The sequence below is a fragment of the Lampetra planeri genome, chromosome 14 (assembly GCF_965212315.1).
Source record: "Lampetra planeri chromosome 14, kcLamPlan1.2.h2, whole genome shotgun sequence".
Classification (NCBI taxonomy): domain Eukaryota; kingdom Metazoa; phylum Chordata; class Hyperoartia; order Petromyzontiformes; family Petromyzontidae; genus Lampetra; species Lampetra planeri.
Window position 1 is genome coordinate 5,271,034 of NC_136120.1, and position 18,318 is coordinate 5,289,351.

At 44.2% G+C, this 18,318-nt stretch overlaps 1 protein-coding gene across 1 annotated transcript in view; it reads right to left on the bottom strand.

Moving 5' to 3' along the window:
* Positions 1 to 18,318, bottom strand: part of LOC144722329 (stromal membrane-associated protein 1-like) — a 150,054-nt gene that overhangs the window by 86,320 nt on the left and 45,416 nt on the right. The window contains exons 3-5 of the mRNA XM_078600498.1: positions 15,497 to 15,582; positions 3,830 to 3,908; positions 1,107 to 1,193 (exon numbers count right to left, since the gene is read on the bottom strand). Coding sequence (XP_078456624.1) covers positions 1,107 to 1,193; positions 3,830 to 3,908; positions 15,497 to 15,582 — 252 coding nt within the window. The remainder of the gene's footprint in view (positions 1 to 1,106; positions 1,194 to 3,829; positions 3,909 to 15,496; positions 15,583 to 18,318) is intronic.

Below are 18,318 nucleotides of genomic sequence, written 5' to 3' on the forward strand. Positions count from 1 at the left end.
TACGAGCACTATGAGTGGAAAGGCTGATTGAACTGGCCTTCCCCCCATGGCACATCCACCACTTTAAGGCCACTTCACGTGGCCTTAAAGTGCACAAGCGCCGTGGTAACGTCACCGCCACTTAGTGGTGAATGGCTGTTGTTGTTGAGAGACAGTATGCGTGCAGATTTCTTTCTGAGTGTGCTCCATGTACGTGCACGTTGGTCAATGTGTGCATGTTTGCTTTATAGGTTTTTGTGTATGCTCGTTTATGTGCATGCGAATCATACACGTAGGAGTTTGCTGGGGCGGGCCCTGCACCACACAATGGCGGGCCCTGCACCACACAATGGCATATTGCCCCCCCCTCACCCAAGTTGTATGTAAGGATGTTGAATTTATTTTGCGCCGTATGGAGCCAACCGTGTTGATCGGAGGTGCGAAAGTTTACTGTTTAACAGCTCTGCTCTGCCGGCCCTCCCATCCAAGAGGAGCTGGACCTGGTGTAAATGTGCATATATGCTTTGTTGATGGATAAGTGCACGTGTATACATGTGTACATGTCGGCGTGTGTGTGTGGGGGGAACGGTGTTGCGGCTAGTGCGCTGCGCTATGAATCCGGTGACCAGAGTTTGAGTCCTGCTCATGGCCACCTTCACCAGTGATTATTATCTGAAACGGTCCTAGGCCTCCCCTAGGCCGACTCAGCCTTAAATGAGTACCTGGTGCAATGCGTAAACATCACCTCTCAGGAGAGAAAGGTGGCCGGACGTGGTCCTGGCCTCCATTACCTTTGCGTGACGTTACGGCCTTCATATGTCCTCACTAACAGCACTTGCCCCAAGTCTGTAAGGCTATATGGGGGATCTTTATTTTATGTATGACTTTTATTTTTATGACTACTAACAACACACTTTGCAGCAGTATTGCACTCGATCGCATTGCATTCTGCCGCGTAATATTTCAACTCGGACAATGTATTGCAACTTCTTGCGATACAATGCAGTGCAATCTGATCTTGCCTCATCAATCGCGATAGAACCACATTGGTTATACATCTAAGACTCTGACCCGTGTTCGCATGTGTCGTCACTCCAATGTAAGGGAAAGAGCTTTTCAATGCTCACCGGCTGAGATTTCTCTGGAGCAGGGCTTTTATTTTCCTTTTTCTTTTTGTCCTTTTTGTCTTTTTCTTTGTCCTTTTCAACATTTCTCTGCAAAGAAAATGTAACTGCCATTATTTATATGAAGAAAAAAACCAGCCATCGTAAACAGATTCTCCTGAAACAGCAGATGCACAATATGCATTTTAATAGTCAGCAGCGTAACGTATTTTTATGTATTATCAAGCATTAACTGCAATATAAAAAGACCAAATAATATATTTTTACGTGTTTACAAATGTTGAAAAACAACATTACACGAGTTCACAGAGATGGAAATTCAAATGAGCCTAAGAAACTTAAATTTTATGTTTAATTTACATGCTAGGAGTATCTTCTCTTACACCATGCTCATAACCTGATCGCAAGCACAGCTTGTAATGTGCAGTGATGTTTAAGAACATCAAATAAATAAACAGGAATACAATAAACACTTGAAAAATAAGTGCATAATGTAATCAAGAAAAATTCATAATCGGATCACAATGGGCCAAACCTAGACCGAGTTCAAAAGCTAAATTATGCTAATGCCTGTTATAGCCTCAACTGCATGCAATCCAATTGTTGTGCCAAAAATGATATAAAATGCCAAAATGATGCATTGGGTACACATGTAGAAAAACAAAGACTATCTTCAGCGTGTCCCAGGGACCGTGAGTATCGGCGTGGTTAATGAGAGCACACATTTAGTTTGGGGCGAAGGACGGCACAGCAAGGTGGTGGTGGGTGGCTCACGCCTGCCTTCAACTCTGTTCCCCTGCGCTGACACATGGCGCTACATGTGCTCATTTGTTAAGACCGAGTCAACCGGTGGTGTTAGTACAGCTACAGAAAACAAAAGGAGAGCGGCATTATTTATGTACGTTTCATTCGTGGCAGAATGCATCAAAATCAAAATATTTATTTGCACCGGAGGAATCCGATAAGCTACAATGCTTTTTCAAAGATGTCCAGTAGGGGTGGGTCAGAACGTTACAACAAACAATACACAAACACGATAGTGAGTGCAACTAACAGGAAAGGTAAGCAAATCAGTAACAAAGATAAAAAAAATAAAAATAAAAATATTTTACCAGGTAAAGCCCAATGAAGCATTCACTTTTTTTTTATCACGTGGAAATTTACAGCAACCAAATAATGTAAGCAATCAAAATGATCTCAACACATGTTTCTAAATGTGGAGGGAAAAAATGGGGGACCCGGAGAAAAAATCCACGCGACCAATGGATAGAACACGCAAACTTCAAATATACAGCAGGCGTTGGGGTCGCAATCAAACCCTCAACCTCCTGCATACCAGGCGAGGAAGACGACATCATGCCAAACAAGGCAAATTCAAGTGATAGAGGTCCAAGCCAACTTATAAACGAATGCAACTTTCACACTCCGGTGTAAAATATTACCAACGCACATACGCTTAGATGTTAGCACACACGTGTAAAAATACACATATATTCAAAGTAAAAAAAATGGACCTGATTAATGCAGCAAGAGCTTGAGATACGAATTTGAGTCATTGACTAATTTACCATGAAATGTTGGTACTATGTGACCAAAATGTACTTCCGGGAAAGTAAATGTGAATTAAGTCCATAATGTCTTCCTGTTAATATAAGAGTGTGGTTGTCATCAACTTCACTGAAAGCTCTTGGCTTGGTGGGGACCAATCTCTTCATGCAACACTCATTGTTCGCAAGAAAGCTACACAGCTATTCACAACAATATTTACTCATTAAAAGTTAAACAAAGCAAAGAGTTATTGGTAAACAGCCTCAGCAAATAAACCGAAGGGCGAATTAATGAATTGCCTTGCTCAATTGTGTTAAACTACAATGACAGGAGGTCGCAGGTTCGATCCCAACCCTGATGTCTGTATATTTGGAGTTTGCAGGTGCTCCTCGTGGCCTCGTAGATTTTTATCCGGGTTCTCCGGTTTTTCCCTCCACATTTAGAAACATGCATTGTGAGTATTTGGCTGTGATAAATATTTGTAGACTATTCCACAACAGCATCACAATCATTGGAAATAGCATTATACGTATATATTTAGAACATTAACCTTCAATGGGGCAGTCTTAACTTAAACAACTGAATATCAAAATGCAAGCACGGCAGCCGTATAAGCGTGCTAATTATGTATTTTGGCACAAATACAATAGCGCACAAAAAATAAAAAGTGTCACCCTTGAGATCGTGCAAACTATTTGCAAAAACATGAAAACTATTTTTTTTCCACAAAGATAAAAAAAAATATTTGCGATACATGAGTGCTGAGATCATATAGAATTAACTACATGCGTACTCAAAATGTCCTTAATTCGGTTGACAACCCTATTAGGTATTTATTTTTTTCATTGTGATCATACGCAGTTAGTATGAAGAAAGCCATGCAGAATTTTGGCATTTACCAAATACCCAATTTTGTGAGTGGCCTACTTGCACAAACAATATCACTTTGTAGCAGACGACATCGTTTTCTATTCCCTAGGCGCCAAAAAAAAAACCTGAGCATACATATACTTGGCGAGCATGCCGACTGCTAGCCTATTCGGCTGACATTGCGAGAATTAATAGTCAAGCAAAACGTGTTGAATATTTTCAAATTATAATGTAACATTTAATCGGCTGCGGTAATGTCCTTACAACTACATTTCACACGTGGGAAGTTCATTGGTGCAGGAACTGACCTTGGGTGAGCTCATGTCAGCATTTCTGTCCATGTACCTCTTCTTGTCATACTTGTCCCTTATAAAAGCCTCAGCAGCCCTGCAGAGATGCTGTCACTAAGGAATGCAATGTCGCAACACAATGTGCTAACATAAAACCATAAAATAATCGTCGTTGTATTTGTTCAAAAGTGGATTATTTACATAGATATCCGAAACACCAAACACCATATTCCGTCATTAAAAAATACAACCTCGCAGCTGCTAACACACACTGTGATTATAGTTCACAATAACAACAGTGGTGGTGTGACTTGGGCAATACATATATCAGTGGGAACAGCTCTTCAGTAGATTCAATTCATTGTCAAAGTGGGGGGAGAAATATTTCCCAGGGAACGGACAATTCAAACGCACTGCAAGAGAAGGGCAAACTTTGCTTTTGCAAAGCAGGGATCTCAAAATCACACAGAGCCCAGTGAGAGCTGAACAGCAGTTATCCAACACTTTGCTATTGGAAATAGCTTTTGATGGGACAAAACTACATATAGATGGCAAGGCATGCCAAGCAAGCAGGGTCTGCCCATTTGGCTCAGCCTCAGTGTCATTGCATGCAGCTTTCTGATAACAATTTCTTTTGAATGCTTGACAAAGAAGCAGCCTCCTTTTAACTGGCAACGTCGGCCCACATAATCCTCACGATGCAAGCGGAATATAAGCAATTTTCTATTTTATTATGGGAATACTGAAATAACATATGGGGTCAAAATGATAGGCTCAGACAAGCATTGAGCGCCGTTCGTTGGATGGCAGTAACTGAGCCTGTGGAGTAATCTTCTTGGTTCTTTCGGTAAAGTCACGTAGAAGGGAAATAATAAATTAATAAAAATAAAACATAATAAAATAATTCTCACGACGTTTCGGCCACAACGCAAGCAGCCGTCCTCAGGTGAAGAACAGGTCTGTCGGAAAGACAGCGTCTGAATGGGAGTAAATTCCACATTGCCATCGCAGAAACCAGTCTCTCTCAAAGTGGTTAAGTAAAGTCTCTCAAAGCTGAATCCAAGTAAGCGGGAATATTCAGCGAGCTAGAAAAGGGCAAACTAAATCAAGAAAACTAAATGTACAAAAAAAAACCTTCCGAACCGGAACAATGCGAGTGTGTACGCTAATGGAGCTGCACGCGGTGGGAATTGGCATTCTGCAGTCAATCCAACTGTATGGGTCTATCGGAAAGCTCCACACTAATCATTCATAGGGAATTCAAGATGCGCACATCTACCCTCGGACATGTCACGTACTACGCACTGCCATTTGAATTACAAAGGTACGTGACATTAGCACTCGCAAATCTAAAGGTGTATACTTATTTGTTGGATGGAATTTGGTTAACACGTGCACTTGGACGCCTCAGTTGTCGACATGCTCTCTGCTTGGCCCTCTCTCTCACGTCAATTTTACATTCATTTTACAACAAACTCTTAAACTCCATCACGACATCTCTTCAGACCTTCTACCTCTGCTTTATAGTGATGGCAAGGGGCTCAGAGTTTTAAAAAGTACATTATATTTTAAAGTATTATTAAATTCGAATATTAAGTTTGGTTGTTGAGAGTTAAAACATGTGTATTGCACGTTAATGACTTGCAAATGTTATTTATCTTTCGTAATTATGCACACATTAATTATTTGAAGCATGCCAGGCATCTCCCATAGCTGGAAAGGTGACGTGGGTGGGCGGATGATGGGGTGAGTCAACACCTGAACGGGATTTCAACTCCAAACTTTCCAACTGCGGTCAAGCAAGCAGACTTCAGCACCATTTGGCCAGAACAGCAAAGCATAACTACACTATACGATGCAAACTTCCTTAATGTTGTGCGGAATGACTCCACAGTATGCATACATACATACCTACATACACTACTTCATTCAAATAATGAGCAAAATGTATCGTCAATGCACTATATATTGAAAAGCTGATATCATCGCAATGGGAACTCTGACTTAATTTATTTCCGAATTTGTTTAATCTGCCGCTGTGGCAAGATGTTATCTCTCTTGCATGGTATACAGGAGGTCGTAGGTTCGAACCCAACACTGATGCCTGTATATTTGGAGTTTGCACGTTCTCCTCGTGGCCTCGTCGATGTTTATCCGAGTCCTCCGATTTTTCCCTCCACAATTAGAAACATGCGTTGGGAGTATTTGGCTGTTATAAATTGCTACGTGATAAGTCACTTTGTGAAGCTGTCATTTGTGGCCAGGTCGCTTATGAAAAAGACCTATCTTGCTCAGTGGGGCAGACCTGGTATGATAAAAAAAAAATGTTTCGTAGTTTTCATTGCTATGTGTAATTATTCCATAGTGTAGATACATACATTATTTAATTCAAATAGAAATGAGCAAAAAATATTGTTCGTGCACTATATTGGGAGCTGACTATTTGTTCCCGACTTTGTTGAATCCGGCGAGGTGGCCGGATCAATCAAAATAAGTTCCACTTTATGGGGATGTCAAGAGTGGTTGTTCTATGGATAAACTACCACTAAGGGAACGAGAAAATTCCACCGCTGGCTTAGGGCTGTAAACAGCAGATGAGCACCAATCTCTCAATGCCCATTTGAGCAGGACAATTACTCTATTTTATTGGTTATGTCGCGGTCAATGGGTGCGTGTCCTGCGCACGTATATATATTTCAGTTGCGTCACAGGCTCGTGCGCTGTTACTCTTGACTGGGTAGCCGGTATTTGTCCGTGCTTCACTATGCAATAAATTCGCCTCGTACAGAAGGCTACACAAAGGAGACCTATTCTCACAGAAACCACAACCTTTTGTGTAACCCACGTGGAAACTGCGCATACTTGGTGAGTAATTTGTTTCCTCTTAGTTTTATTTTATTCATTAAATATATGGTATGATTCAGTTTTGAAACGTTTTTTGTGTTGTGTTTGTTTTTCTGTTGGCTATGTGCAGTGTGAAATAAGTTAAACGAATGGTAGCAGTGTTTTCTTTTGCTTAGCGGCTGTCTATATTGTTTGTAAATAAAATGTTGTCATCCTATGCTAAATCATTGCATCAGTGGATAGACCATGGCTGATAATGATGTTAATTTTGTATATTTGAAACAAAAACAATGAAAACTAAGCTTTACATTGCAGCCCTTTAAAGAGCAAACTATACGCTTTCAAATGAGACAGTTATAAAGTAACGACACTCGTTCCAAACAAAACTCAAATATGACTAGCTTTTTGGAGTCGAACTTAATTACGAAATATATTTTGAAACAAGTGAACTTCATAACGTTAAACAAATGAAAGTTCTCAATCCATTTCATTAAATACTAGCGGAAGTACCCGGCTTTGCCCGGGTGAAAAATATATTTCTTAAAAACCTTACATATATATACACAGATACTAAGGTATTGTCAAAGCCTGGTGGGCTGTTTGTATATTTCTCCACCAACAAATATATAAGAGGCTTTCACAAGTCCAAAAAGTTGTAGAAAGTGTAGGGTAAATAGTTGATGTCAAAATGTTTCCGAAAATTGTGGTCTCCCCCCCCCTCAAAAAATATCTTTACCCCTCGTAGGTATATATACTAACAACACCTTACATACAACAGAGGAAGTGGTATCTATTGACTCTGTAGTAGTATCTACTGACTGTACCGTAGTATCTACTGAGCCAGTAGTAGCTACTGACTGTGTAGTAGTATTTAGTGACTGTAATAACTACTGACCATAGTAGTATTTACTGGGCCTACAGTAGTATCTACCGACTATATACTCGTAACGACTAACTGTATAGTATCTGCTGACTCTATAGTAGTATCCACTGACTATAGTAGTAACTACAAAATCTATAGCAGTATCTACTCACCCTATAATAGTATCTACTGACTCTAGTAGCTACTCACCGTGGTAGTATGTACTGACTGTATAGTAGTATATACTGACTGTAGCAGTATTGACTGACTGTAGTGGTATATACTGACTGTTGTAGTATTTACTATAGCGGTATCTACCAACTCGATAGCAGTATCTACTATCACTACAGCAGTGTATACCGACTGAGGTTGTACCTGCTATCACTACAGCAGTGCATACTGCTGTGTTGGTACCTGCTATGATTACAGCAGTGCATACTGCTGTGTTGGTACCTGCTATGATTACAGCAGTGCATACTGCTGTGGTGGTATCTGCTATGATGAGAGGAGTACATATTGTGGTGGTGGTACCTGGTATGATAACAGCAGTGCATATTGACTGTACTCATCATTCACCCTCACCACTCACCACTCCCACTCACTATTCACCATTCACCCTCACAACTCACCACTCACCAACCTCCCTCACAAATCTCCCTCACCACTCACCCTCACCACTTACGCTCACCACTCACCGATCACCACTCACCCTCACCACTCACTCTCACCACTAACCCTCACCACTAACCCTCACCACTCTCACTCACCACTCTCCCTCACCACTCACCACTCACTCTCACCATTCACCCTCACCATTCAGCCTCACCACTCACCCTCACCACTCACCCTCACCACTCACCATCACAACCACCACTCACCCTCACCACTCAACTTCACCCTCACTACTCACCATTCATCCTCACCAATTACCACTGACCAATCACCACTCACCACTCTCCACTAACCTTCACCACTCAACCTCACCACTCACCCTCAAAACTAACCACTCTCTCACCACTCACCCTCACAACTCAGCACTCACCCTAACCACTCACCCTCACCACTCACCCTCACCACTCACCCCTCACCGCTCACCACTCACCCATCACCACTCACAACAACCACTCACCCTCACCACTCACCCTGACCACTCACCACTCACCCGCACTGCTCACCCTCACCACTCACCCTCACCACTCACCCCTCACTAATCACCACTCATAACCGCCACTCACCCTCACCACTCACCACTCACCCTCAACACTCACCCTCACCACTCACCGTCACCACTCACCCTCACTACTCACCACTCATCCTCACCAATCACACCCTCAACAATCACCACTCACCCTCACCACTCACCCTCACAACAACCACTCACCCTCACCGCTCAGCACTCACCCTCACTACTCACCCTCACCACTCACCACTAATCCTCACCAATCACACCCTCACCAATCACCACTCACCCTCACCACTTGCCACTCACCCTCACCACTCACCCTCACCACTCACCCTCACCACTCACCATCACAACCACCACTCACCCTCACCACTCAACTTCACCCTCACTACTTACCATTCATCCTCACCAATTACCACTGACCAATCACCACTCACCACTCTCCACTAACCTTCACCACTCAACCTCACCACTCACCCTCAAAACTAACCACTCTCTCACCACTCACCCTCACAACTCAGCACTCACCCTAACCACTCACCCTCACCACTCACCCTCACCACTCACCCCTCACCGCTCACCACTCACCCATCACCACTCACAACAACCACTCACCCTCACCACTCACCCTGACCACTCACCACTCACCCGCACTGCTCACCCTCACCACTCACCCTCACCACTCACCCCTCACTAATCACCACTCATAACCGCCACTCACCCTCACCACTCACCCTCAACACTCACCCTCACCACTCACCGTCACCACTCACCCTCACTACTCACCACTCATCCTCACCAATCACACCCTCAACAATCACCACTCACCCTCACCACTCACCCTCACAACAACCACTCACCCTCACCGCTCAGCACTCACCCTCACTACTCACCCTCACCACTCACCACTAATCCTCACCAATCACACCCTCACCAATCACCACTCACCCTCACCACTTGCCACTCACCCTCACCACTCACCCTCACCATTCACCCTCACCACTCTCCCTCACCACTCTCCCTCACCACTCACCAGTCACGCTCACCACTCACCCTCACTACTCACCACTCACCCTCACCTCTCACCACTCACCCTCACCACTCACCCTGACCACTCACCACTCATCCTCACCAATCACACCCTCAACAATCACCACTCACCCTCACCACTCACGCTCAACACTCACCCTCACCACTCATGCTCACCACTAACCCTCACCACTCACCCTCACCACTCATTAATCACCTCTCACAACCGTCACTCACCCTCACCACTCACTCTTACCACTCACCCTCATCACACACCCTCACCACTCACCCTCACAACAACCACTCACCCTCACTACTCATCCTCACCAATCGCACCCTCACCAATCACCACTCACCCTCACTGCTCACCCTCACCGCTCACCACTCAACCTCACCCTCACCACTCACGCTCACCCTCACCACTCACCTCTCACTAATCACCACTCACAACTGCCACTCACCCTCCCCACTCACCCTCACCACTCACCCTCACCAATCACCACTCACCAATCACCCTCACCACTCACCCTCACCATTCACCCTCACCACTCACCCTCACCATTCACCCTCACCACTTTCCCTCACCACTCACCCTCACCACTCACCAGTCACGCTCACCACTCACCCTCACTACTCACCACTCACCCTCAACACTCACCCTCACCGCTCAGCACTCACCCTCAACACTCACCCTCACCGCTCACCACTCACCCTGACCACTCACCACTCATCCTCACCAATCACATCCTCACCAATCACCACTCACCCTCACTGCTCACCCTCACCGCTCACCCTCACCACTCACCCTCACCACTCACGCTCACCCTCACCACTCACTAATCACCACTCACAACCGCCACTCACCCTCACCACTAACCCTCACCACTCACCCTCACCACTCACTAATCACCTCTCGCAACCGTCACTCACCCTCACCACTCACTCTTACCACTCACCCTCACCACGCACCCTCACAACAACCACTCACCCTCACAACAACCACTCACCCTCACTACTCACCCTCACCACTCATCCTCACCAATCACACCCTCACCAATCACCACTCACCCTCACTGCTCACCACTCAACCTCACCACTCACGCTCACCCTCACCACTCACCCCTCACTAATCACCACTAACAACCGCCACTCACCCTCCCCACTCACCCTCACCACTCACCTTCACCAATCACCACTCACACTCACCACTCACTACTCATCCTCACCACTCTCCCTCACCACTCTCCCTCACCACTCTCCCTCACCACTCTCCATCACCAGTCTCCCTCACCAGTCACGCTCACCACTCACCACTCACGCTCACCACTCACCCTCACTACTCACCCTAACCACTCACCACTCACCCTCAACACTCACCCTCACCGCTCACCCTCACCACTCACCCTGACCACTCACCACTCATCCTCACCAATCACACCCTCACCAATCACCACTCACCCTCACTGCTCACCCTCACTGCTCACCCTCACCACTCACCCTAACCACTCACGCTCACCCTCACCACTCACCCCTCACTAATCACCACTCACAACCGCCACTCACCCTCACCACTCACCACTCACCCTCACCACTCACGCTCAACACTCACCCTCACCACTCATGCTCACCACTAACCCTCACCACTCACCCCTCACTAATCACCACTAACAACCGCCACTCACCCTCCCCACTCACCCTCACCACTCAACCTCACCCTCACCACTCACCCACACCACCACCACTCACCCACACCACCACCACTCTCCCCCTCACCACTCTCCCCCTCACCACTCTCCCCCTCACCACTCTCCCCCTCACCACTCTCCCCCTCACCACTCTCCCCCTCACCACTCTCCCCCTCACCACTCTCCCCCTCACCACTCTCCCCCTCACCACTCTCTCCCTCACCACATGTTAAGGGCGATCCTAAAGGAATCTACAACCTTCGATGATTCCTTTGCGCGATTCAAAGAATCGATTCCTGGCGCATAGGAGGTTTCCATTTTTAATTACAGAGTTTTATTTTCATTCGTATGTTATGTTTTAAAGTTTGCAGGAGTTTTTAATAATATTTTTGCCCCGGTCAACGCCGGATATTTCCCATTCGTAGCAGTTTATATCAACTCTATAACCAACTTATATTAAACGGAAATAAGGCGATTCTAAATTAATCTACAACCGTCGATTCCTTTTCGCGATTCAGAGAATCGATTCTTGGCGCGGTCGGGTTTAGAATTTTAATTACACAGTTGTATTTTCATTGGTATGTTATGTTTTAAAGTTTTCAGAAGATTTTAAATGTATTTTTCCCCCGGGCAACGCTGGGTATATTGAGTTTATACCACAAAGTCGTCGCCTGACAGAGTTGCGTGTCGAGGCCTAGTACCGTGCAGAGCCTCCGGCCTCGCCTAGATTGCCCACCCGGCTGAGGCTGGGTGCTGGGGCCGTTAACCCCCCCCCCCCGCGCTACAATAATACTGTCTAATCGCTATAATTTTATTATCTACCGACCCTATAATAGTAACTGCACACATTGGGGTGGGGGGGGGAGTGAAGAGGACGTGAAACTTTGATGAATTTACCTCAGAGTCGCGTGTTAATGCGTGCGCATATTTATAACGGGAATTAAAAATGGCGTCCACCCCGCAGCGAATGCGTCGCTACCCGTTGCCAGGGGCAACCGCCGTGGTCCGCGCTGGTCGGCAATAGTAAATAAATAAATAAAGCGTCAAATAAATAAATAATGAGAAATCGCACTAAATCGATAATCGGTTCCATTTAAAGTTTAAAGACGAAAAATCGGAAATGCCTAAGTTTACCGGCGTGCCCACCTGCAAAATTTCATCTCGCCGAACCCCACGGTCCTAGAGTTACATCCCCCGCAAGGGAGCGTACGCAGACGGACGGACAGACAGACAGATAGACAGACAGATAGACAAAAAATGAATTATATAGGTTAGATAATAATGAAGATAATATAATGAGCTTGGACAGGCAAAGCTGCATACATGATGTGATGGTGCAACCTTCATATATACATAAAGTTGAGGGCAATAATTAAAGTGCATTTTCCTAACAATAAAAATCCCAAGTGCAACTCTCTCTACAACAAAGAGCTTGCCACGGTTGCACTTGTTAGCATACACTTTGAACGGGCAGTACTCATGTGCATTGCCATGTAGAACAAATGCAAAAAAAAACAGCAGCCAAGAAGATCTCATTAAAAATGCACAGTAAATGAACACTGGTTTTTTTTTCAATGGCTCACCAGCATGGCCAAGCAAGATTAAAATTATATCTTGCATCAGAGCCCTGGCTAAGCAATGTATGGTTATTAGACAGTGCATTTTAGATTAAGCTGTTAAAATTGTATTATATTTACTGAAATTTGCAGCAAAGGTTAGTGAGGTTAACACTGAATAGGTTGGCTGGCTTGTCTGTACATTTATAATAAACACCCTTTTTAAGTATATTGTAATTACATAACCTCAGTCTCAATGCACATTTCAGGAAAGCACTGCTTTGGCAATTTTCTTAGTAAAGTTTTGCACTTTTGTGTGTGGGCAAAACGCTCAAAACTCTGCACAGATGATAGAGGTTATAAGCCTCCTTGGTGGACTGCCTCCGACAAAACATCACTGCCCTGTGGCTAGCTCTCTCAAAATTCATCTGTGCTTGAGACCCCAAACCTGTCTCCTCCACTTAAGTGTATTGTAGAATTGTATGCCAAGTCAAACTAGGGAAGGCCCGAGCCCAGCACAGAGAGCAGGTTTATTCATGTGCAGCAGGCCGGGATGGAATATGGGTCACTGAGATTATAGGGCAGAGCAAGGATCAGCATGCCACTGCCACACGGCGCACACATACGCAATTTGACATTCGCGTGACGTCACACAGCAGAGGGCAAACGACCGTGTGCATTTCTTGTCAGACGTTCAGAAACAAACATGGATATGTTAAAGGCAGTGGAGTCGTTCGTGTTGTAGTTATTAACCTCCCTGTATCCACGGGTGACCTTCAAAGCAAGGCAAACACACGAAGTTCATCCTCGAGGCAAAAGCCTTATGTCGTGGGAAGGTTACAGCTGACCTTCAAAAGGAATTAATGCCCTTAATAGTGCTGCAAAAAACTCGTATCCATAAACTATTAATTTTTTATTAGAAAATTAAAAAGGTTGAAAGACTAACCATTTACAGAAGAGAAAAAAAACAAATCTGTAAAGGCAAGGCACCAAAATGAATTTTAGAACATGACTCAAAGAATTACATTTATTGACATGTGGATAATGTATATTCAATTTCTGTGCAATTTCATTTGGCAGCCATTTTTTTACTTTGCAGGAAATGTACGAAATTGAAAGTGATCAAATTAGACATTATTTATAACCTAATTAAGCTTTATTGGGGACACATAAAATATGAGCCACAAGGCAGAGTAGAAAACCAATATAAAATGCGATGTCATTTGGTTACAGTACCTTGTGATGGTTAGGGCATAAAAGAATTTTACAGAGATAAAAAAATGGATATTCGCACATCTAATTTGCAAACACATATTTCAATGCAATGGTTTCTCCGCTGGCTTTAAATAACATTAATTTAATATATGGCTGTGTAAAATACTGCACGTTACTGAGCACATGGGAAAACACTGAGCCAACACTTCCAAGAGCCTGCATTCAAGACATGGAAAAGGGACTTCCACATTAAGTATGCTTAATGTTATCATCCCAATCGCACAATCTATTACCTAGCAGCACTTAATTTGACCATGCCCAGTTCAGCACAATACACAAATCAGTGACAGCAATGGAACAAAGCACAGATAATGAGGCCTGTGTAGCGAGCAAGTGAAAAAGAACAATTGAAATTGTGGTCTCTATAGAATGAAGACGATTCTACTCTTGCTATACTTGCAATGTAAATACATATTGATTGTGTAAATGCATAGCAATCGGCGTTAAAGGTAGGTAATAAGTTCGGATATACCTTATTCACATTCACATGCTTTGCTTTGCAACTTTTAATACAAACACAGTTTTGGGTCAGTTTAACACGTAGGTTTTTTGGGTTAGATCGCATAAATATGTGTCGTTAAATTCACTACCACCCGACACAGCCAATAGTAAGGCTTGTCACGTAAACAGAACGTTCCAATTCGTTACTAATACAGCACACCGGTGTTGGAGAGCAAAGCCACAACATTTATAATCTGAGTACAATGTTTCGCCAGTAATTACAACGAGCTTCATCAGGCGACTGCCACAAATCTGGCTGCCACAAATCTGGATATCGCCTGATGAAGCTAGTTGTAATTACCGGCGAAACGTCGTACTCAGATTATAAATATTGTGGCTTTACTCTCCAACACACCAGTGTACTGTACTAGTAACGAATAGGCATGTTCTGTTTACGTGACAAACCTTACTAATTGGCTGTGTCGGGTGGTGGCGGGTTTAACGACACATTCATATATTTACTAACCCAAATAAATCTGTAATATGGACAGTTTTGAGTGAGAGATTCTAATGCTGTAATTTTGCAACGCCACTGTCTCCGCCATTACGGAGCATAGGTATGCGCGTGTAGTGTACATAAGTGATGTCTAATGCGCTGGACTGTTTCACAACTCATGAAGATTACAGGGGCTAGCAGATGTCATGTTAGCATAATGAATGGTTTCAACTGATACATCCCACTGCGCAAGGGAAGGAAACAATTATAATGCACCACAAGGCTCAGAGACATAAGCTCTGCTTAAAGGATACTGGTCAGAAACAGGCCTTCGGAAATCCTTGGGGAGAAATCCTTCATAGAGCTTCTTGGCTTTTCCGTTCCCCATGTCCTGCATGTGCTGTTGTGGAAGGAGACATAAGAAACAAATCAATTGAAACAATTCAACGATAACTCGAACAAAATATATATTTTAAGCCATCAAATTTGGCGATTTCACTCGAAATGATAACGTGGTTGCAGGAATTGCTCTTTGCATTCCGTGCCTTCGGAAACGATGAAGAAGGGGGGAAAAAACACTTCCGAGGACAATTCAGAGAACCATTGTTTCGAATGTGAAAAAGAAGACAAACATGACAGAAGTGAAAGGAACATTGCACGAGCTACGTAGGCTGATTTTAGTTTGTGTTTCTTTTTGGTCGAGTTAAATATTTCATGAGAAATGACATTTGCACCGCAAGGTATCTCTTAATAAAAAAAAAACACCGTTACAATGCCTGCCAAAAGAAAACGTGCATGCAAAGGTTTTAGTCGAAAAAAATCTACCTCACGGCACAAGTCTCTTTGTGTAGCACACACACTGGTTTTATGTACGAGCAGTCACATTTCAAGGCCAAGGAAATAGAATGTATTGCTTTTTATTGCCAAAAAGAACATTACAATTGAACATACCGTGCTGTAATATATTAGCTGTCATCATTTGCATTTTCTTACGTCAAAATTACACCCACAAGTTATAAAACGTGCCCATTCACATCAATATATGCGAGTAACAAGACTGTACACTGCATGTACAGTAATAACACATAAACTGGAAATGGTTAATTTTCCTGAAGGTAGTTTTTTTCCCTATTTGATTTATCGCCAATAAATGATGTACCGATCACACTGTCATCAATTACAGAACCCGCCTAGACATTATAACTTCATGTTTCCCTACAACACAACTACTTCCAATAATCATAATACTGCATATCACAACGTTATGCTCCTCAAATTAAGCAGACAAGCATCTACCTTATGTAGAGATAACTAAATTATCATCTGGCACATAAAAGCAAGCACAACAACGTATGTATGTTTAACTTCTTTCACACCATACATAGCCAACCGTGCTAATCGGAGGTGCGGGGAAGGATAGCAAACTAAATGTAAAAAAAGCGGTTGTAAATAAAATTAGTTTTTGATCTAGATTGAAAAGTGCACAGCTCCAGGGGCTTCCTAATATCAGAAGGAAGGGCATTCCAGACGGCCGCAGAAGCGCATCTGAAAGCACGCGATGTGGTAATCGTCTTTGTTCGATGGCTAGCCAAAAGCCACTGCAAGGATGAAAACAAATGCATATGAACTTGTTATCCTGGTGTGAAGTCACCAGAGGCTGGTTTGAGATCAAACTCGTTGCACTTAATGCCAGAAGTACTTTTTAAAGGCCATGACAATGCAACACAATGGCCCCTGCTTGTTCGATGACCTTCAAAGGCAGAGTGGCTGGCAAAATTTGGCTTAACGTCTCTCACAAAGAAAGCCTGGCGGCATGCACATGGACGTGCGCTGCGGGCTGAGATTCGTCCAAACACTGAAGAGACAGCCAGAAAAACACCACCTGTGGGGTCAGTCTTGCTTCCCCAGATTGCAGATAACACATGCCAATTTCACACACGCACACACGCACAAAGATTCCCCCGTATAGCCTTAACAAACTGTTGGGGCAAGTGCTGTAAAACGAGCATCTATGGAGGCTGGTACGGCACATGAGGGGCTGGGTTGCTAGTACCACAACCGGCCGCCTTTGTCTCCCTCGTGGCAATGTTTTTATACATTGCACTAGGTTAATCAGTCAACCTAGGCGAAGCCCACGACCGGTTCAGATAATAGTCACTGGTGTTGGCCGTGAGCGGAAATCGAACTCGGGTCGCTGGGCTCGTAGTACAGCGTGCTAACCGCTACAGTACCATTCCCCACACACATATGTACACACCCACACATAAACAAGGATGCGTTGCTCGACTTTGGAATTCCATCCCATCACCTCTTTCCCAAAGTTCGTATAACCTTACTCAATTTAAGAAACGTATTCACTCTTATATCTATAATACCTTTAAGAGGGCTGTTTGTTGCTGGCTTTGTGGTTTAGGCCTCTGGGTGTGCTCAACATCCATTGTTTAGAAGACTCGAAGCACAGAGACGCACACGTACACACACACGTACAAGTTTACATACATATGCATGCAAACAAACACAAGAAAACACTCACACACTCTCGGACAAGCACACAAATGTGCGGCTACAAGCAGACACATGCATGCACACAGAACGCACAAACCCATGCATATGTAATGACAACATACCATCTAGTGGCCATGGGTGTTAACTACGAGTGTGGGTGCAGCATAAGATGACACATACGCGAGCGACCAACAGGGGGGGCATAACTGGGCCAAGGGTCAAAAAGGGGATCGAACTGGAAGCTCCTGGAACCCGCGGGAGAGTTCGAGAAGAGGGGCGTGGCCAAGGGCGGGGCTTGGCCATGCTGAGTGAATATAAGTGAGAGGCAAATGGGGGTTTGGGGCTGTCATGTGTGTGGGTTCGGGGTCCTGGCTGTCGTCGCTGTCATCGCTGCCATCTCTTTCATCGCCGTCATCACTATATAGTCAGCCAGCTATAGAGTTGTATGTCGCCGCTGTTGCTGTATGGTTGGCTAGGCTATAAGTCAGTCAGCGCTAATGCTACTCTGTGACCCTGTCGTTAAAGTATTAAAAAATAAATAAGAAACCCCCTACAGTTGTGTCTCTGAAGTCGTCTCATGAGACACTGTCACCACACACATGCAGCTACACATGAGTACAAAGGCCAAGAC